At 40.3% G+C, this 22,501-nt stretch overlaps 1 protein-coding gene across 1 annotated transcript in view; it reads right to left on the bottom strand.

The window, feature by feature from the left end:
• The window catches only part of LOC115139746 (disabled homolog 2-interacting protein-like), a 121,551-nt gene extending 99,267 nt beyond the window's left edge, over nucleotides 1-22,284 (bottom strand). The window contains exon 1 of the mRNA XM_065026505.1: nucleotides 22,049-22,284. Coding sequence (XP_064882577.1) covers nucleotides 22,049-22,088 — 40 coding nt within the window. The 5' untranslated portion in view covers nucleotides 22,089-22,284. The remainder of the gene's footprint in view (nucleotides 1-22,048) is intronic.
• Between the last annotated feature and the right edge of the window lie 217 nt (nucleotides 22,285-22,501).

Below are 22,501 nucleotides of genomic sequence, written 5' to 3'. Positions count from 1 at the left end.
AACCATGCCATGAATTAAGAACGATATATTTTTATTTTCACAATGCAATGTGACACATTGACAACTCATATCGCTTTAAAAAGAGCCTTCTAATATTAGACAACAAATAAATATACTAAAACAATAATTGAACAGGTGAACAGTAGGCTGTTTGCTTGCCTCCAAGGTCAGTATGGCCTCTTGAAGCCATAGAGGAAATCAACAAGGTTCCACACATATTCTTTCACAATAGCTGGCCTTATGTTATCTGCAGTTTTAAGCTGCACTGTCCCACTCCATGCTGGATAGCACCCACTCTTTGTTTATGAAGGCTAATGGGCTGTAAGGCACAAGTATCCTATTTTTCAAAAACCGACAGTCCATACGTCAAGTGTAATTGCGCCATTGTATTTACCCAAGTTCTCTCTCAACTCCGGGACCACCCGCCTGCAGATTTTTTTTTTCTTACCCAATGCAGGACTCTAGTGCGAGAGGAGAGAGAGAGACTCTTGGACAGAAACGTTCACACTACATAGTCTAATAACTTGGCTAGGTGTCAAAAATCTCCCTATTTGTGCCAGAGTTTAGAGACTACTGATAGATGTAGTCAGTTGAGTCCTAATGTAAAGTGTAGCCTAATGATCAAACAGGGAAAACTTACATTTGTAACTCAATATCACAAAACTGTTTCGCCCAAACGAATGCATCAACTCCTACAAATGTCCATTTATTATAATTGAAACTAAATTAGCTGTAGTGAGAGAGACTGCATATGCTAAAGACAATCAGAAAGAATGTGTCTAACTTTGCATTGTAATAACTTATTTTGAACAAAAGCCACAAATGAGTGAGTAACTCAGCCCTATGCTTCTGTTCCTACTTCTGTTGCCTATTTGAGTGGTTGTTTAATATTCCACTGATTCCGTGATCACCAAGCCTCATGCAACCACAAAATGTTGGATAAAGCAATTTCACAACTCCGGCTGTTTTTAATATATAATATATGGTTTTATATATGGTTTTACTTATAATTTATTTAGTGTTGTTTACACTGTTCCAAAAGGGCAGGATAATTATATTGTAATCTGACAGCACCTGTTTGTCACGCATCAGTATCTCTTGTGCTTTTGACAATGATTGTACATGAGGCCTAATTCACATATGCCTAAAATATTTACAGTACCAGTCAAAAGTTGACACCTACTCATTCCAGGGTTTTTCTTTATTTTTGTTAAATGTCTACATTGTAGAGTAATAGTGAAGACATCTCAACTATTAAATAACACATATGGAATCATGTAGTAACCCCCCAAAAAAGAAAGTGTTAAATGAAAATATATTTTATATTTGAGATTCTTCAAAGTAGCCACCCTTTGCCATTCTCTCAACCGGCTTCATGAGGTAGACACCTGGAATGCATTTCAATTAAACAGGTGTGCCTTGTTAAAGTTCAGTTGTGGAAGTTCTTTCCTTCTTTATTATAAAAATAAAAAAATGGAATATCCAAAACACACTTGCAGCTTTAAGCCGCTCAACAACGACACCACACCAGTCATCCAACAGACTCCCATTCAGAGCGACACACAGAAGCATCCAGGGCCAACTCCCTGCTAAAGGGCACATCAACAGATCTCCCACAAGGCCAAAGAAAAAAAATGGGGATGCAAACCCCCCCCCCCCACAGTTCCCCATAACTGTCCCTCAACCATCCGAGACCCCTCCCACAGTCAAACCCCCCCCAGAAAAAAAGGAAATACAAACAAAATGAATTCCATTCCCCACCCCTAAGAATCCCCCAATGCACCAACAAAAGAAAATAAAACTAATGAGAAAAAAGACAAGAGAAACAGAAAACAACGCAAAAAAAGAGGATATCAAGGACAACTAAAATCATAACAGCAAGGCCAACTGTATATGTTTAAGTGCATGTCTGGCACTATTTACATGTCCGTGTATGTGTGTATTTGAATGAGAGTGTGTGTATATATGCATGAGTACAAACACCTGCATGGCATCAGCCTCAAGCAAACAGGCACTAGCTTTAAAAACACTGCCCCTCAGTGTCATTCAAACTTACTTTTAATTGTTTTATTTTTTACTTACATTTTTTATTACTTTATCTTTGACCATCATTCTAACTCCACTCCACTTGTCTCCAATTACACATCCCAACCCTCAGCCCATTCTTTCCTTCTTAATATGTTTGAGCCAATCAGTTGTTTTGTGACAAGGTAGAGGGGTATACAGAAGTCCATACTCCATATGGCAATAAATGCTCAAATAAGCAAAGAGAAACAACAGTCCATCATTACTTTAAAGACATGAACGTCAGTCAATACGGACAATTTCAAAAACTGAAAGTTTATTCGAGTGCAGTCGCAAAAACCAAGCGCTATGATGAAAGTTGGCTTTCACGAGGACCGCCACAGGAAAGGAAGACCCAGAGTTACCTCTGCTGCAGAGGATAAGTTCATTAGAGTTACCAGCCTCAGAAATTGCAGCCCAAATAAATGCTTCAGAGTTCAAGTAACAGATACATCTCAACATCAACTGTTCAGAGGAGACTTCGTGAATCAGGCCTTCATGCTCGAATTGCTGCAAAGAAAACACTACCAAAGGACACCAATAAGAAGACACAAGCTTGGGCCAAGAAACATGAACAATGGACATTAGACCAGTGGAAATCTGTCCTTTGGTCTGATTAGTCCAAATTAGAGATTTTTGGTTCCAACGACCGTGTCTTTGTGTGACGCAGAGTAGGTGAACGGAGTATCTCTGCACATGTGGTTCCCATCGTGAAGCATAGAGGAGGAGGTGTGATGGTGCTTTGCTGGTGACAATGTCTGATTTATTTAGAATTCAAGGCACCCTCAACCAGCATGGTGTCCACAGCATTCTGCAACGATACGCCATCCCATCTGGTTTGCGCTTAATGGGACTATCATTTGTTTTTCAACAGGACAATGACCCAACACACCTCCAGGCTGTGTAAGGGTTATTTGACCAAGGAGAGTGATGGAGTGCTGCATCAGATGTCCTGGCCTCCACAATCACATTGGTTTTGGAAGAGTTGGACCACAGTGAGTGAAGGAAAAGAATCCAACAAGTGCTCAGCATGTGTGGGAACTCCTTCAAGACTGTTGGAAAAGCATTCCAGGTGAAGCTGGTTAAGAGAATGCAAAGCTGTCATCAAGGCAAAGGGTGATTACTCTGAAAAATCTCAAATCTATTTGGATTGGTTTAACACTTTTGGTTACTACATGATTCCATATGTGTTATTTCATAGTTCGGATGTCGTCGCTATTATTCTACAATGTAGAAAATATATTATTTTTTAACTAAGTAAAACCCTTGTATGAGTAAGGTGTGTCCAAACTTTTGACTGGTACTGCATATCCACTAGGCTAATAAATAATGTTTCCTTTTGATTATTTAATTAACCTATATCATGTTATCCATTTGGAGCGCATGAAAAAATGATTTGGAGATGAAGGTGAATGACAAAATGTATTACAATTAAATTTGAATGAACTGAATGATAAAGAGGGTGATTGAAATAAGAGCAATAGTGTAAGAATTTCTGTTCCCACAGTCCGTTTTTTTATTTGCTCTTCACTCGCAGTCGCTTAGTAGCCTAGGCCTACTACCAACTGGTCACGTTATAAAGCGCCACATTTTCCTAACGGAAACCCAGAGGTCTTCTTAGGCAATTGTAAAATGCATTTTAGTTTCTTGGAATAAAAAAAATACAATGATAATCAATTTAATTAAGCCAAATTTCAAACAGTATAAACAGAACAACAAATAGAATTGAATTAATTAATTAATTAATAATAAACAATAAATCCCATTTAGTCTGTTTTAACAAAAAAAGGTTTTAAAGTCTTCAGTACAGCCAAGATTAAAAACAGTCCAATTCAAATCGCTTTAGCCAACATGTTGCGGTTTATTCATTAATTATTCAAGGATACTTTTGCTATTACCTTTTATAACTAAAATGATTGATTGTATTTACAGAGTCTACTAAAGCAATTTAATAAACAATCACACAACAGAATAGCATGTGTTACAATGTATTTATCCGCTCTATAGTAGTTGAGGCTACAGCTGCACCATGTCAATTAAATTAACTTGTTAACTTAGCAGATATCACATGCTTATATGCCCCAGCCCTTTACGATATGAATATGATGGAATACAACAGAATATAATAGACAGGTTATTCTCCCCAAATTGGTATTTGTCATCAGTACGCATGGAGATGCAGATATTCTAGGAAAACATATTTTGAAAGAGAGACCATCTGTAAAAACTGCTGTGGTGTTTGGCAAAACTAGGTTAATTAAAAACCTTGGCATATGCTCTTTGGAAAGGATATAGCAATAAAAATGTCTGGCCTGCATTGGCCTCTAGGATTATTTGGAAAAGTAAGCAAGCACCAACAAGCCCTCAAAGATGCCCTATGGTGGTTGAACAAGCATTAATTACAACAATGGCTCACAGTAAAATACTACGATATCACGCACTCCAATGTGCCGTAACGTTCCGCAGCATCTCACAGGCTGTGCTGTGGTATGACGCAACTTTTAAATAAGGACCCACTGCACAAGTAGCTATAGTTGGCTAGGTCAACCAATAGAGGCCATTCTTTGAGTGCATGCATCCTCCAAAAGATGGAGAGGGACAGCTTATGGGTTGATCAGAGGAAGGTGATGAGGAAGACATGCACCTTTCCAAATGCTAGCCAAAAACAACACCACTCAGTTGCAGTGAAATGTCCCTGGGTTGGGCTACAGACAATCCATTCTGGTTCACAGGTGAAGTCTTAACTGATGGCGCGTTCAATGACACTGGGAACCCGGGGTAGAAACGTGTTCCAATTTTTTTATATATATTTGAACGGCCATCCAACTTGGAATTACAAGTTAGAAACTCGGGCATCATCATTGAGTGACAATTTGTCCCAGTCTGAGCTTGTTTTTTTTCTCCAAATTCTCAGTTGTCTTGAATGCACCAAAAGTAATAGGTTTTGGCCATGGTATAATGCATACTTTTTACTAAACAGTAAGTGTACATATTACCTAGACTAACCTGTACCCCCGCACATTGACTCGGTACCGGTACCCCCTGTATACATAGCTTCGTTATTGTTATTTTATTGTGTTAGTTAATTCAGTAAATATTTTCTTAACTCTAATTTCTCTTAACTGCATTGTTAGTTAAGGGCTTGTAAATAAGCATTTCACGGTAAGGTCTACACCGGTTGTATTCAGCATGTGACAAATCAAATTGAGCCTAGAGCTGTGTTCGAATACCCATGCTAACATACTATATAGTATCAGTGCATATTTGTATACTGTAAAGGAACGGTATCGTGTCAATTGAGTGTACTAGAGCTTCGCCTGTCTACCGGAAGTTGATGCTGTTGCTGTGCAACCTCATGCTAGCTTGTTAGCATAGCAAATGACTAGTTAAACATTTAACGATTTCAGTTGTGTTCCTAAATTCTATCTGGAGTGCCAGAGTGCGCTCTGGGCGTTCATAAATCCAGAGTTGTCAGATTGTCTGTTCATAAATTCGGAGCATTCGGAGCGCACACTGGACACTTTGGCCGAGGAGTAGGGTTGAGCAGAGCAAGCGTTCAACGACAGTCAAGAACCCAAGCTAACTGGCTAACGTTGGCTAGCTACTTCTAGACACAAATGAGACTGAGAACCTCACTCTTACCATTTTACTCGCCCTAGCAGAGCTGGTTAGTCTGTGTTCATGTTATCTAGAATGTTGGTGACTGTCCCGGTGCTGCTGGCAACTATTTAATTACGCTTTTTTTGCCAACGTTTACTAGCCATATTCAACTGTGTTGAGCATTCGTAAATTAATCAGTTATCCTGTGCGAGAGTGCTCTGAAATCAGAGTAGATAGCCAGAATGAACAATGTCCATTGAAACGCACAACGACTAGACCGCTTAGCTAAGAATGATCTAGTCAATAAACGTTGGGTAGTTAGAAAGCATATAGTTAATAATACTGCCTGGCAAGTTCGATGTATTAGTATCCATCTAACGTTAGGTAGCTAGCTAACATACCGGTACCTACTGCTGTAATGCTATGCGGTTCTTAAGGATAGCGTAGCTAACAAATTGTCAGCCAATAGAACGTGTGTAACTTATTTGAAAAGTCATTACATTGCTTAACATTTTCTTAAAATGTTTCATAATTAGTTAAAGCAATGAATTTGTTTTCCCTTTTCTTCGGACTTTGGCTGCATATTTTCCAACATTTTCTTCAAATCTGAAAACATGGTGAAGCCACGCCCGTTTTCATAAGAATTGCCCCATGGGCCCTAAAAGCATGGAAATAGTGTCCACTTCACGTATACGTAGTATTTTGGTGAATTTAGTACGACATCAGGGAACTTTTGGTCACAATATGGATATAGTTAGTATGCCAATAAGCATACAATATACTCAATTCACTTCACAAATAGTCCGTTATTGCGGTTAATATGAGTATTCGAACACAGCTATGGATTGTGTGTGCGCCATTCAGTGGGTGAATTGACAAGACAAAATATTTAAGTGCCTTTGAATGGGTTATGGTTAGGGCTGTTGCGACGACTGTTTTACCACGACACCGGCAGTCACGAGTCATGACCACAGTAAAATTCCAGGTGACCATTGAGTCATGGTAATCTCCATTTATACACTCTAGACATGCTTTGTTAGTACCCAACTTGCTAATGACAATCAGGTTCTAATGGTCTGGTACGCAGGGCTCTATTGTCCCTCTGCTCACTCTGACATCAAGGCAAATCCCCAAAAAATATATATAAAAAAAAAAAATCACACATCAAAACAGTACCTGCTTTTAAAACTCACCTCACTGTAATGATCAATTTGAAAAAAACAAGTTCAAAAGCAAGTTGAAACTGATTGTAAAACATGGTCATTGTCACAATGAAATGGACAGTGCTTTCTAAGGTGATGATTAATACAAAACACCCATACACAGAGCTTATACATAAGTATAGGCTTGAGACAAGACAGAATTTTGTAAAATGTTTTATACAGTTATGATTCTGCCTTATACAATACATAGCCTACCACATATTACGCATGGCCGAAAAACATAAAACTAAAATGATTTAAGATGTCTTTGGTACATAATTGGTCTAGCGGCTAGCCTATTCTCCAAAATTATAAATAAATTAGAGTAATCGTCTTTGAGTGTGGACTGTATTATTATGCATACTGGGTAGACTCATTACCTTATCCTAGGCTCCAAAATGTCTATCCATGAGTCTGGGAGAGAACGTAAAGCCCTAGGCGATGCTGTTGGTTCATTGCTTGTGCAGAGTGGCTTATAGGTAGCCTACAATTATAGTGAATTTGTATTTGATTTTGAGTAGGGAAAGTTTTATATTGTCAGAATTAATTGGGTGGCACATTACCTTTAGCAATACCGAATATCCACCACCATGCGTTTCCATCTCCTATCTCGCCGTTATTCCTTCCTTGGGCATGCAGAGGCTGTCCGTCAACAGTTTAGTGAAATATGTTTTTTTGCGAAATCATGTTACTATCAATGTTCCCGAAAAGATTTCACTTGGTTTCCCAGAATAAGCACTGGGTAGCTCCAGGAACAGGGTTGGAGAGCCCCTGGCATACAGAGTTTGGGTGGAATATCACCTGTCTCCCAGCAAGAGCAAGCTCCTCAAACAGTGGTTGATGCATGGAGTGAAATAAGTGTTCTTATATTTATTTCTCAGTTGCTCATATTAAGCACAGCTCAGCTATAAAACTGAAGTAGCCTAGCAGGCTTCACTGAGAAAATGGGAGGGGAGGGGGTGGGGGGTAGTGCAACACAATATTAGGAAGTGTTCTTAATGTTTTTTTGTGTTTTTTTTTCCTTTAAGAGGGTGGATCAGCTTAATATTGCGGAAAGAATGTTGCTTCCAATGTAATTGTCTGCATCATTTCCAATCCCCCATATTTTTGGGGTAAATATATATATATCCATACACGCATGCATATATATACACACACACATACATACATACCTATATAGACATACATACTTTTTTAAAGAATATACCTTTATTATTATTCCCTGCAAACCCTTCCGCCGATCCCCCAATTGGAGTAAACTAATAAACACTTCTGCTTCTACCTTCAATCCATACATCTTATACATACTCTACTTTACAATAGTTCTCTCTTGTTTGTTCTTAGTCCTTCCTCTATTTCTGATGTCCATCCAGTTTGATGATTTCTATTTGTAACTATGCTATTTCACAAAATTTCCAAACCTATATACACTTTACAGATCTCGTATGTTTTACATTGTTTATCTTGTTATTAGTCCCACCCTTCAGCTCCACTCAACCCCCCCCATCTGTCTCTCAACATCATCCATTTCGGATTTCTACTTGCCATATATTTTCCAACTGTGCTGTGATGCTTCACAAAAGAATTGAACCTTCCTACTCTCATAGCTTCTACAGATTGTACATTAAAAAGAAACATTTTTGCTAAAATAATTATTATATTATTGATTGATTGACTATGGCTTTTCAAATCACCCAGTATTGCTATCTGTAGTGTTAGTTCTAGGCAAATGTTGCAATTCTTCAGCCATTCCTGGACCTGTGACCAAAAATTAGCTACATATGTACAATACCAAAATATGTTTTGTACACTCCATGTATATGACCAATACTGCAGTAATAAGCTACTGTGTGTACTGTCTAGTGTTTATACATAAAAAATACTGCACAAATACATGTTCATACTCACAAAAACAATTAAGGAAAAAATGATATTTGTAATCTCCCTAACATGCATCCCTTAAAAGAATTTTCCAACAACCTCCAGCCCCTAAAAACATCCCTGCCATGCTGCAAGCAGTTTAGAGGACACATGACGCCTTGACAGGGACATCTTTCAGTTGGTCGTTTTTTCCCCCCTTCATAAATGCAATTCATGCCCCTGGAGAGGATGGCAATACAGCTGTAATAGGATCAAACCCCTTTGGAATTCTAGCCCTCTTAAACATGTCACATACGCTCAGTCACCCACCCCTCAGTCTGGTATGCTCCTTCAAACCTAGTGCTGCTCCCTCCTGCCTGCCCGCTGCTGCCGTGAAAGGCTTCTCCGTGAAAAGCCTGGGGGCCCTGAATGCTCCACAACTCTGCTCTTCCAAAAACAAAACTCATCTCTGGAGTTTGATCAAATCATTCGTGTTCCAAAAGCCGTCATCGTTTAAAGCAGAGGCCAGGCCAGAAATATAGACAGAGGTGTTTCATGCCATGCTGCAGAAATTGTCTTCTGGGTGACCTACTTGAGTCTGCATGCTGTTCCAATCTTTTTAGTAGTCGAGTATGGCCAATGTGAGAAATTAGCTTGTAAATCATCCAAAATACATGCAGTAGAGATATACCCTCAGAAAGCCAAACGGTTGGCTTTCAAATCCAAGATTGTTCTACTTGAGACTGATCTTCATGACAGTGAAGGATATCGTTATACTCAAATCTAATTAGGTGATACCAAATTAAGGATTATTCTAAACTCCAGTGATCAACTTATTACTCCACCAAGCTCTGGCCAACGAAAACTTTGCTTACGCTTCAGTGCAAATTCCAGGCCTTGTGCTCACTCTCCATTGGCTTTCATGCCTTTTTCTCGTGTTAAAACTATATTTATTTATTTTTTACAAAAATGGTTAAAAAAACAATGAACACCTACAGTACAACATCCACAAAATCTGAGGACTCCATTTGCCAGGACTAACATCACCTACTGAAGCAGCTAACTTCCCACACCAAATCAGCCTTTACGTCAGAGCCAGACAGAATCAGGCATTATACACAACATTGCATTAAATGTTCCTATATTAATCCTGTGGAACAACCTATTCACAGCACAATCTTTATCTTAAAATCTTCAGATTAACATTGATGATATTCTAGCTACACTCATCACAGATGGTTGTTTTAGGATGAAAAGACAGTCAAAGCCTTCATCTGGATTAGAAATCTTATCATTAGCATGCTGACGGTGTGTCTACATGTAAAGATTATGGTTGCAACATTTCTGAAACGTTCCCCAAGTTTCCGAGCATATGATGCAAAACTCGTCATACTGGCTGTATGTTACGTTCGTCGATGGAGGATCGGACCAAGGTGCAGCGTGGTAGGCGTACATTTTAATTTATTAAATGAACACCGAAAAAACAAACAAATACAAAACGAAACGTCTAGTAGGGCTAAACAGCACAGTACCAAAAACAAGATCCCACAAACTACAGGTGGAAAAAGGCAACAATAGACAGCTGCCTCTGATTGGGAACCATTCCCGGCCAACAAAGAAATAGAATACATAGATTGCCCACCCTAGTCACACCCTGACCTAACCAAATAGAGAATAAAAAGGATCTCTAAGGTCAGGGCGTGACAGTACACCCCAAAGGTGTGGATTCCGGCCGCAAACCTGAACCTATAGGGGAGGGTCCGGGTGGGCATCGTCGTCGCCAGAGCCTCCGGATCGTCACTGGATGCTTTGTGCCATGGATTGTAACGGGAGGCTTGGTATGGGGAACAGATTACCCACCCTAGTTACACTCTGGTCACACTCTGACCTAACCAAATAGAGAATGAAAGGGATCTAAGGTCAGGGCGTGACACTGTCTTTCTGCCTGCTTGAACGGCGATTAGCTCAGATACACGTGAAAACATACCAGGAATCAATAGAACATTGCTCAGATGCACAAAAACAATATAACATTCAAAATGGGTGAATTTCCTTTAACTTATCATCTAAGCTAAATTTCTAGCTTTATGTTTGAGCACAGAGAAGATTCTAGGAGTGAGTGAGTTTAGTAAAGGAATGGATTATTCTAAAACCCAGGGTGGAAAAAGTTTGCGGAAATAATGCCCTGATGGGAGGATAATAAGCAGTGGTGTACTTTCTCTCTGGAGGCACCTTCTCGAGCCAGTTGGTGGTAAACTGGTAGAGAACTGTTGTTTCTGCAAAGCAGTATGATTCTGAGCCAGTGTACATTGATGAGAGCAGTCAAGGGACAAAATTCTAAACACACAAATCACTAGATAGGGTGTCATGTACATACAGCAACCAACCAAATTTGAAAAACATTTAAGAGAAACGCACTTCAACACAGCACATAAAGCAAACAGCAAAAGAATAAATGTTTAAAAAAATCCTCATTCCCCATGGTTTCACTAAAGTTCACGGGCTCTTACAGCCTTGCCACATTTCCGTTGTAACGGCTTTCTTGTGGTTTTAAAAAAAAAAAAAAATATTTCACCTTTATTTAACCAGGTAGGCTAGTTGAGAACAAGTTCTCATTTGCAACTGCGACCTGGCCAAGATAAAGCATAGCAGTGTGAACAGACAACAGAGTTACACATGGAGTAAACAATTAACAAGTCAATAACACAGTAGAAAAAAAGGGGGGAGTCTATATACAATGTGTGCAAAAGGCATGAGGTAGGCAAATAATTACAATTTTGCAGATTAACACTGGAGTGATAAATGATCAGATGGTCATGTACAGGTAGAGATATTGGTGTGCAAAAGAGCAGAAATGTTAATAAATAAAACAGTATGGGGATGAGGTAGGTGAAAATGGGTGGGCTATTTACCAATAGACTATGTACAGCTGCAGCGATCGGTTAGCTGCTCAGATAGCAGATGTTTGAAGTTGGTGAGGGAGATAAAAGTCTCCAACTTCAGCGATTTTTGCAATTCGTTCCAGTCACAGGCAGCAGAGTACTGGAACGAAAGGCGGCCGAATGAGGTGTTGGCTTTAGGGATGATCAATGAGATACACCTGCTGGAGCGCGTGCTACGGATGGGTGAAGGAGAGTCGGACCAAAATGCAGCGTGATGATGATTCATGATATTTTAATGAAGGAAAAAACTATACATGAAGAAACTACAAAATAACGAAATGTGAAAACCGAAACAGCCCTATCTGGTGTAAACACAAAGACAGGAACAATCACCCACGAAATACTTGAAAAATATGGCTGCCTAAATATGGTTCCCAATCAGAGACAACGATAATCACCTGTCTCTGATTGGGAACCATATTTTAGGCAGCCATATTCTTTGAGTATTTCATGGGTGATTGTTCCTGTCTCTGTGTTAGTTGTCACCAGATAGGCTGTATTAGGTTTTCACGTTCCGTTTGTTGTTTTTGTATTGTTCGTGTTTTTTTCTTCATTAAAGATGTATCGAACTAACCACGCTGCATTTTGGTCCGACTCTCTTTCGATGGAAGAAAACCGTAACATCCGTGGCCGTGCTCGCCTCCCTACCACTGAGGAAGTACAGTTCCCGCGCAGCCCAGTCAAAACTGTTCGCTGCTCTGGCCCCCCAATGGTGGAACAAACTCCCTCACGACGCCAGGACAGCGGAGTCAATCACCACCTTCCGGAGACACCTGAAACCCCACCTCTTTCAGGAATACCTAGGATAGGATAAAGTAATCCTTCTCACCCCCCCCCCCCTTAAAAGATTTAGATGCACTATTGTAAAGTGGCTGTTCCACTGGATGTCTTAAGGTGAACGCACCAATTTGTAAGTCGCTCTGGATAAGAGCGTCTGCTAAATGACTTAAATGTAATGTAAATGTAATGTAAATGGCTTGTTTCAGAGTATTGAAATGTGACTACTGATGGAGGATTATACAAAACATACTGCAAAGAAGAACTTCACTTTTGGTGACTTATGGGTGGTGAAGTCACAACTTGGCATGATCGAAGAGCAACCTGCTGTCATTTCTATACTGGCATTACAACGGCGGTAAACTAGATTTGAAAACAAAGCATTTAGAAGCATTGCCGACTCTGGAGTTGTACTGTGCATTCCAACCACCTGTGGATTTCACTGCAATGCATGTCCGTCTCCCACAAAGAAATGAGAACCTCTCGCACTCATGGCCTGAGATTTTTGTTTTTGCAAAAGATCACACGTGAGAAGTGTATGGATGAAGGAAAACTTCAGAGGACTTTTTCTAATTTCTCACTTCAAAGGAAGAGAGAGAGTGACTTCCTCTGAAAGCTGAATAGTAAATTGGAGCAATCCAAAATGTCCCATGCCATTTCCCCTCCTCTCAACTCAGAGGCAGTCACAGGAGCACCCGTGACAAAGTCAAGATTGCTTCTCCGAGTTCTGTCCCTCCCTCTTTCAAGAGTAAAGAAAAGGCATTTTTCTATTCAGGAGCTGTTCGGGTACTGGGTTACAGAAATACTCTCTCCCTCTGTGGCATTCAGGGGAACAAATGCTGCAGAGAGCTACATTCCTGGCTTAGAAGAGCCAATCAGAGGACAGCTGACCCTGGACCTGAAGTCCCTCTCTAAAGTACCAGTTACAACTGAGAAGGCAGGCTTCACAAGCCTTGTGAAATGTGCTTAAAAAAGGGGCAATATTTGGACTTATTGATACACTACATTACCAAAAGTATGTGGACACCTGCACGAACATCTCATTCCAAAATCATGGGCATTAATATGGAGTTGGTCCCCCCTTTGCTGCTATAACAGCCTCCACTCTTCTGCGAAGGCTTTCCACTAGATGTTGGAACATTTCTGCGGGGACTAGTGAGGCAACAAGAGCATTAGTGAGGTTAGGCACTGATGTTGGGCGATTAGACCTGGCTCGCAGTCAGCGTTCCAATTCATCTGAAAGGTCTCGATGGGGTTGAGGTCAGGGCTCTGTGCAGGCCAGTCAAGTTCTTCCATACCAATCTCGACAAACCATTTCTGTATGGACATCTGTGCACGGGGCATTGTCGTGTTGAAACAGAAAAGGGCCTTCCCCATATGGTTGCCACAAAGTTGGAAGCTCAGAACAGTCTAGAATGTCATTGTATGCTGTAGCGTTAAGATTTCCCTTCCTGAAACTAAGGGTCCTAGCCCGGACCATGAAAAATAGTCCCAGACCATTATTCCTCATCCACCAAACTTTACAGTTGGCACTATGCATTGGGGCAGCTAGCGTTCTTCTGGCATCCACCAAACCCAGATTCGTCCGTCGGACTGCCAGATGGTGAAGCGTGATTCATCACCTCAGAGAACGTGTTTCCACTGCTCCAGAGTCCAATGGCGGCAAACAGTTTTTGGGCTGACGTTGCTTCCAAAGGCAGTTTGGAACACGGTAGTGAGTGTTACAACCGAGGACAGACGATTTTTAGGTGCTATGCGCTCCAGCAGTCGGCGGTCCCATTCTGTGAGCTAGTGTGGCCTACCACGTCGCAGCTGAGCCGTTATTGTGAAGTATAAATGCCTAACAGCAACAACAGCACTTACAGTTGACCGGGGCATCTCTAGCAGGGCAGACATTTGACGAACTGTCTTGTTGGAAAGGTGGTATCCTATGACGGTGCCACGTTGAAAGTCACAGAGCTCTTCAGTAAGGCCATTCTACTGCCAATGTCTATGGAGATGGCAGGGCTGTGTGCTCAATTTTATACACCTGTCAACAACGGTTGTGGCTGAAATAGTCTAATCCACTCATTTGAAGGACTGTCCACATACTTTTGTGTATATACACTATACTGTGTATGTATAATATCACTTAGAAATATAGTTCAACTGTCGAACCCCATCAGGACCCAAAATATAAACTTGTTTTACTCCAATGTTTGTAAGAAGTACATGTAAACAAACACTGTATACCCAGCTAGCACTTAACAGTCTGAGAACCATATGTTTAAGAGTTTTGTGAGAATGTGATTGTCATATGGTTGTTTTGCATACAACCTTCCCATAACTTTCTGGTAATGGTGCAGGATAGTTTATTGGCTTTGGAAGATTCTCAGCACATTTAAGGAACTTGACAAATATATAAATATATATATATATATATCTTACTTTAACTGAACGTATCTTAAAAAGTTCTAACATGGTTACATTTCATTTCAATTTTGGCAATGTACTAGTTCAGAGAACATTAAGAAGCAACATTCTTCTGTGAGAATTACAATACTTCAGCATAATGTTTGACGGGTTTCCTCTGGGTTCTATTTCAAGTCATGTTCTCAGAACATTAAGAAAATGTTCCATAAAAACCACAAGAAAACATTAGTAACGTTCAAAGAACGTTATTTAAAAAAAAAATAGATTCCGTTCTCAGTGACAACAAAACTCTGTCCTTTATCTTGTTAAGTGTGTTAAAGTGTAAGCTTGGGCAGTATACTAATATATATACACACACATGCCAGCTGGATATGTTATAACTTAACTGTCTAAAATGTGACAAATGCTCTGCAGTTGTGCATTTGGTTTGCTAATTTAGTAGCTAGTTAGCTTCATCCAAAATCAAGTTTTGCTTGGTAACAGCAGAGAATCCCCTCCTAGATCTAGATCCTTGCTGTTTAATATTTGTTTTGTACGTGCAGCAAACTGCGAGTAGCATTTTTTTGATACTTCTCTAACTTTTTGAGCTGTGATGTCTGTCCTGAAAATAGTTTAGGTCAGAGACTGTACAAAAAAATGTTCGCAAAGCGCTCGTTAGCATTCTCTATGGGAATTTTACATCTACTTGTTAGCATAGTTAACCTTTGGATTAGAGGTTGTGGGGTTCAAAAACTGCACCCATTGTGTCCAGTGCCAGTATTACTGTCACGATTTCCGCCGAAGTCGGTCCCTCTCCTTGTACGGGCGGCGTTCGGCGGTCGACGTCACCGGTCTTCTAGCCATCGTCGTTCCACCTTTCATTTTCCATTTGTTTTGTCTTGTTTTCCTGCACACCTGGTTTACGTCTCATAATTACGATGTGTATTTAGCCCCCTATTTCCTCCATGTCTGTGTGAGGTATTGCTTATTTGTCGAGATTGGCACGCTTCCAGCTGGTTAGCGCCACATTTTATGTATTACCTGTGTTTTGTGGCAGCCTGTACTTTGTTGGCAGTACTTTGTGCTGCCTTACTCATTTTGGGCATTTGGTTTTGGTGACGCTGTTGCGTTCTGGTCTTACTATTTGCCTCAGTAAAGTGCTTCATGTTCACTCATCTCTGCTCTCCTGCGCCTGACATCCATGCACCAGCTACACCCACCGTTGACAATTACAGAATATCCCGGTATGGCACAAGGTTGGTATGAAGGTATGAGAATATGGATACCACCCAAGCCTATTTAGGTGTGTTGGCCCACTAATTGGCCACTCCTGATCCTAATGAGTGTTTCCATTGAAATGGGGTCTGTTTTAATAAACAAAAATGAACAGCTTTGTAGGAGTTTAAAAAAAACATGGCTTGCTAGCAGAGGACTAATTCCAAAGCCAGAGAACAGAATATCACAGGTTTGAATCTCAATGACACCGTGCCAAAATAAAAGGAAATGTGTTTGCATGATTAATGCCTAAGCAAATTCATTTCCATTTGTCCCATCTGTGCTTGGAGTTCAGAACAGCTAAAGGGAAAAGTCCACATTTTTCAACTTCATATTCATCTTCTCCAGCCCAATCCCAACATGTGAAAATGCTGCGTTTCTATGTTTTCTTATTCATGTGATCTTTACCAATTGTGAGTAGGCATTGCCTACTAGTTGTCTACCAATTGGTTGATGATGTTTACTACAAAACATAGAAAATAGCCATTTTCACATATGTTGATGTTGGGGTGGTACTGGAGATTTTGAATAGGAAGTTAAAAAAGTGGTGTTTACCTTTAACCCAAACTAAGATAGCAGGTTTATTAAGTCTTATTGAAACATTCAGTGAAAGTTAAGAAAAACCTCCAAATAACCTTTACATTATATTCAAAACATTTAGAGAATGTTCTCAGAAAATGTATTTAATTTCCTTCAAATAACCTATCATTTCCATTCTCAGGACTTTTATAAAACCTCCCAGGAAATAGTTTAGGGAACCTTCCTCAGAACCCCCCTGCAACCTAAAAATGTACATTCCCAGAACTGGAGAAAAGTTCACTTCCATTCTCAGAATGTTTAAAAAAGCATTCAGTTTTACCGGTCGGGAAACTTATGGCTTCGTTCCCAGAACCAAAGGCAAACCAAAAACACATGTTCCCACAACTTCCAAGGTACCAAATGTGCTAGCCTCAAATATTGGTTAAAGCGATTGTGATATCATGGATGGTCAGTCCATAGCTCTGTCTATGAATTTGAGAGTGGTTACATATTTCCTCCAGGCCCACCCCTCTACGTTTTACCAAAACAGTGACAACACTTTATTGTTTCAACTGTGGCTTGACCCTTTAAAAAGAGGCACAGTCAAATGTATCATTTTTTCACTTACATAAGATTGATAATAATACAGGGCTTTAAAAAAAATATTGCCTTGTTTTTGGGAAGTTTTTTTATCCAGTCTCTTGAACAAGGGAGCTTCATGGTCCACAAAGAGGGGTAATGTTTGTAAAATAATAATTTTCTTTCTATGCTGTCACTGCAACTGGTATGTCTGAACTTGTACATTGTTTATGGACTGCAGACAGGAACAGTTTCATAAACGTTCACATTTTTAATCCCAGCAATCCACTGGGCTTTAAGCAACTATAGGGCATTATACTTCCAGCCCTGGATCTCTTGAAGACAAAAAAAGCAGAGTAAAACATTTATAATGAGTATAAATAGGAGGGTGAAAAATGGCTAAGGACTGGCCTGCATCTCTGGTCTGACGCCGTCGCCTGGTCTACAGCCCATCGCTATGAGTCTAGCATTGTCTCTCACTGCATGGTGCACTCCAGTCTATTGGCCTAACAAGCTGTGCGAGACAGAACTTCCTGAGCGGAGGACTATAGAAACAGAGAAGATTGGGCAGAGGATTTATACAGCTGCTTTTTTACAGACAAGGACACTTGTGTGCAGCATGTGAGGTCAGCAAATTGCCCTGACGTATGACGGCTAGCTGAGCCCTCGCCGAAGGAATTCGAACTTCAAATGTCACAAGCCTACATGCTTTTACATGTTAATATGTCAAAGATGGAGCACGAGCTCTATAGTATAAAAGGATGTTTGTTTACTCCCCGTCCGTCCGTCTGTCCGTCCGTCTTCGAAAGCTCAACAGTCCAACAGGTCAAATATTTCACACCAAGGGCAATATTTTGTCAAACCTTGTAGTATAATTTAGTCAAACTTCATATTTGACAACTAAAATCAGTTAGTCCACTTTAATACAACTGCGCTGAAAAGGACCCTTATCATTACTGCAAACATTTCATAGAAATGTAAAATCTCTCGAATCACTCCCTTGCCTTCAAGGTGAATTGAAATGCCAAAGTAAAACCACAGAAGCACATAGCATGAGCAACGACAGCTTAGACTTGTTACTTGATTCAAAGACAAAGCCGAAGAATGACGATAAAAATGAGAAGTGGCAGCCTCATCTTTTCACCTTCGTAACATGGGAAGAGCAGATGTCAGCTAGCCTTCATGTCAAACATGCTTTCACAACAGTACAGGATAAACCACGTGGATTTAGAAACACAAAATATACCATCGCAAAATATAGACTAAAAAAAGGTTGAAATGTAACATCTGTCAGTTTAAAGCTAGGTACGTAATGCATCTACGCAGTTCAACTCCCACAAAGTGGAGTCAAAAAGAAGTGCACCATTGTTCAGTCAGTCATCCCATTAAATTCAGAGGCAAGCGGTTTTCTTTTCAAGAGGGCGAAAATGGACTGGGACCCAATAAAATGTCATCCACAATCCTCATCTTTTTTTTTTACACTATATTTCAGAGCTTGCTGGGATTCACTGCCATTTTTAACTTAAAGGGCATTAGCAAGCCGTACCATGTTTTTTGAGAGCATTGTAATTGATACAATATGCAAATAGATTCCTATTTGGTAAAAAAACTGTGTGTTTTTGGTCACAGAAATAAGGCAGACACTTATGTACACTGGAATAATTGTTCAATCTAGAGGGGGGACTCATCCCGAGCAGACATTTCCTTCCATGTAAGAGGGGATAAAAACTTGTTAACTTGCATTAAAAAAAAAGTTAAAACATGGGAGATTTTTGTAAGCCGCCATACAACACATTACAATTTTATACTTTTTTGATTACGTTTGCAATACGCCCGAGTGGTTAGGTTCTTTGGTTTTCGGCTTGTAAGACATCCTGTATCTAAATGTTGGCAGTGAATATGACAACTTCGGTTACTAGGGAGACATCTAAATGACAAGATGAACAACAGATGGGACCCAAGTGTAATGCCACTGAGGTATGTACATCTGTTCTTTCTCCCCAACAGTACCCTCTGCGGGGCCGGTAAACAACCGTATGCATCCTGTTTTCAGGGGAAATTAAAGAGAGCCTGTGACGCAACTTCCACTTTTGGACGTTAACAAGGCGACACACCATCTTAACTCCTCCTCCACATTTACTGGATCGGTTCAACTGTGCAGAAGAGAACCTCTCCCAAAAATGTGTTAGGCTTCCCCAACAATAGTTAAGATCCAGATCCTCAGCTGCACCATCGAGAGCATCCTGACCGGTTGCATCACCGCCTGGTATGGCAACTGCTCGGCATCTGACTGCAAGGCACTACAGAGGGTAGTGCGTACAGCCCCGTAGATCACCAGGGCCAAGCTTCCTGACATCCAGGACCGATATAATAGGTGGGGTCAGAGGAAAGCCCAACAAATTGTCAGACACTCCAATCAACCAAGCCATAGACTGATTTCTCTGCTACCGCACGGCAAGTGGTACCAGAGCGCCAAGTCTAGGACCAAAAGGCTCCTACCCTCAACAGTTTCTACCCCCAATCCATAAGACTGCTGAACAATAAAATCAAAATGGCCACCGGACTATAACATTGACACACCCCTCCATTTGTTTTGTACACTGCTGCTACTCACTGTTTATTATCTATGCATAGTCACTTCACCCCTACCTACATGTTCAAATTACCTCAACTAACCTGTACCCCCGCACATTGACTCGGTACCGGTACTCCCTGTGTATAGCCTCGTTATTGTTATTTTTTGTGTTATTTTTTACTTTAGATTATTTGGTAACTATTTCCTTAACCAACAGTGCAGTTCAAGAAGAGTTAAGGGCTTGTGAGTAAGCATTTCACGGTAAGGTGAAATTGTGTATTTCGCGCATGTGACAAATCGAGTTTGATATCATCTCTCAAACTAAAATAACAAATTCATCATAGGCTGGACAATATGGACAGATTGCCGCGATAATGATAAACAGAACAACATGTTTATAACTTTAATGGACCTTTGTTTTTATTACCCTTTAAACGGCTTACATTTAATGGTTGTAGCCATCAATTGTACCATTTTAACAATCACTCAATATTAATTAAGTAATATTATTAGCAAACTTATTTCATTTCAAACTTCCCATTTCTGTAGTATAGGCTATTTATCGTAAAGAACAATATCAGCAAAATGCCTGCGATAAGTGATTGGTATCGATCATTTTTCGCTTTATTGTCCCATCTCTAGGCAATCGTCAACTCGTCATGGCAACACAGCCTTAAAATGTTGATTCTAATTTCATGCTAAAGCAGATTGTCAATTTTGATATGTCATCAGGATTATCAGGATTATTAACTCCTTGTGTTACATCTAGGGCTAATGCAGGCTGAGCATGTAATCCCTTACAGTGTTAACAAAAACAAATAGTTCTGGATACTTTAGAGAACGATGAGATAGCATTATGTACAAATTGACTGTTGATATCGATATTTCACATTTAAGGAGGAATTGATGATTGTGTTTTTCAGCCAGAGTAGTCATCAAAAAGGCCCATACCAGTATCTTTCTAGACTGTTCGCAAGGATATTCTCGTACTGACAGTGACTCCTGCAAGTGCTAATAAAATGAATTATTCATCACACCACAACATTGCATGCTCGTGAAGCTAGAAATGCAAAAATATGCATTCACATTAACCATGGGGCATGTTAAATAGAAAAATAGGCTGATGTCTCCCTTCAAACTCATTCAAACGCTAACGTACTAAAGAACAGTATAAGAAAATGTGTTGATCATATCAGGGAACTGACATGAATTCATTGGCAGTCACACAAAAAAAGCTTACCTGGCAGTCATGAACAAAGAGGTGTCTAGATTACATACTGGTGCATCAAGGGTTGTTTGGAACACAGACAATTTTACACTAGAGGAAGACCGTCTGAGCATCAGGATGGATGGCTATTCTAACCCATACTAGAGTGTGTACTGTAGATAGACAATTACTTCAAATTGGATGAAGCAGATAGTTGTGGGATTTTAATATTTCCAAGGAAGGTTGGGCCAAACAGTGGTTTTGGTATGGTATTCTCGTGACAACTGTTAGTGGCACAGAGCCCGGCTAATAAAACGGAATAAATCCAAGTCAACCAAGTGTGGCTCTAGAAATATTCTAACCTGGACTCATGTTGGAACTAAAGCCACACTAAGTTGATCGGTATTTAATACAAAGTAGAATTTATCCTCAACCGTTCATTGAACAGTTGTTCTCCTGAAAATATTATACATGTACAAGCTTTCAAGACAAACAATTAATTCTCCCTTCTCAAAAATGTAACGACTCCTACACGTCCTCACACTTGAACCGGTGCTGCGCACTTTGCACAATATTCATGCTATTCTTTAGAAGACGCATAACCAGATTTGTATGGGTCAGTCAGCCCACAGAGTAGAGTGGAAATCCAGTTGCGGCACAGATTGCTTGAATTTATTCTGAGACAGAATAATATTTATATGAATCTCTTTGTACAGGCATTATAAACTAAAAGTGTCCACTCACTTTTTTTTTACTAAAGCATTCACATGGACTAAGAATTATTCCTAGTGATGTCAAACATCCTCTTGATTACAGTATTAGTAACCCCCGGGCATCTGCTCTGTCTACTCGAACAAAACATTTGATTCATAGGAATTCCACATGCAATCTGCATCAACAGCAAACAACCCCACTTCACTAGAACTCCAATCTGGAAATGAGTGAAAATGAAGCACAAAGAGAACAGCCGATCTTGCTGATCTCAAAGCTCCCATTGCCACGGGGACAGAGGCAGACTTCAACAGGTTGTCTGCTTGATTTAACAAGTTGTCCTTACCATTGTAGCTCCCCAGTTCGGCCGCGTTGTCCAACTCCATAACTTCAAAGCACCGAATGAGGCATGCTCCTCTCTGCCAATTGTGTTTGTGCGCTTGCGGATGTAGAATCAAGTGAGGCACTGAAACCTAGCCTCGTCTCACGCCTACCAGAGTGAGTAGCGATGCCTGGTTTTGCAGGGGCTGCTGTGTGCTGTGTTCTGCCTGCTGCTATGCTACATCTGGCAGCCTTTCCAAGTCTATGATTAAGTTGGGCTCAACATAGGGCCTCACTGCCAGCTCTCGCTCCTCAACTCTTAAAGACACAGCACATTTTTTATAATCTGCCTTTCACCAGATGGTCACGTTCAGAATCCCTCTCACTTCAGTTCTCTGAGATCCTGACCAATGGCCATCGACAACCAGATCCTCCACTACATGAACACGTGGTGATGCAGCAGCACAGCTAAGGGCAC

Source organism: Oncorhynchus nerka, linkage group LG13, assembly GCF_034236695.1.
Source record: "Oncorhynchus nerka isolate Pitt River linkage group LG13, Oner_Uvic_2.0, whole genome shotgun sequence".
Lineage (NCBI taxonomy): Eukaryota > Metazoa > Chordata > Actinopteri > Salmoniformes > Salmonidae > Oncorhynchus > Oncorhynchus nerka.
Note: the sequence above shows the minus strand (reverse complement) of the source record. Positions and strands in the feature narration are given on the sequence as shown.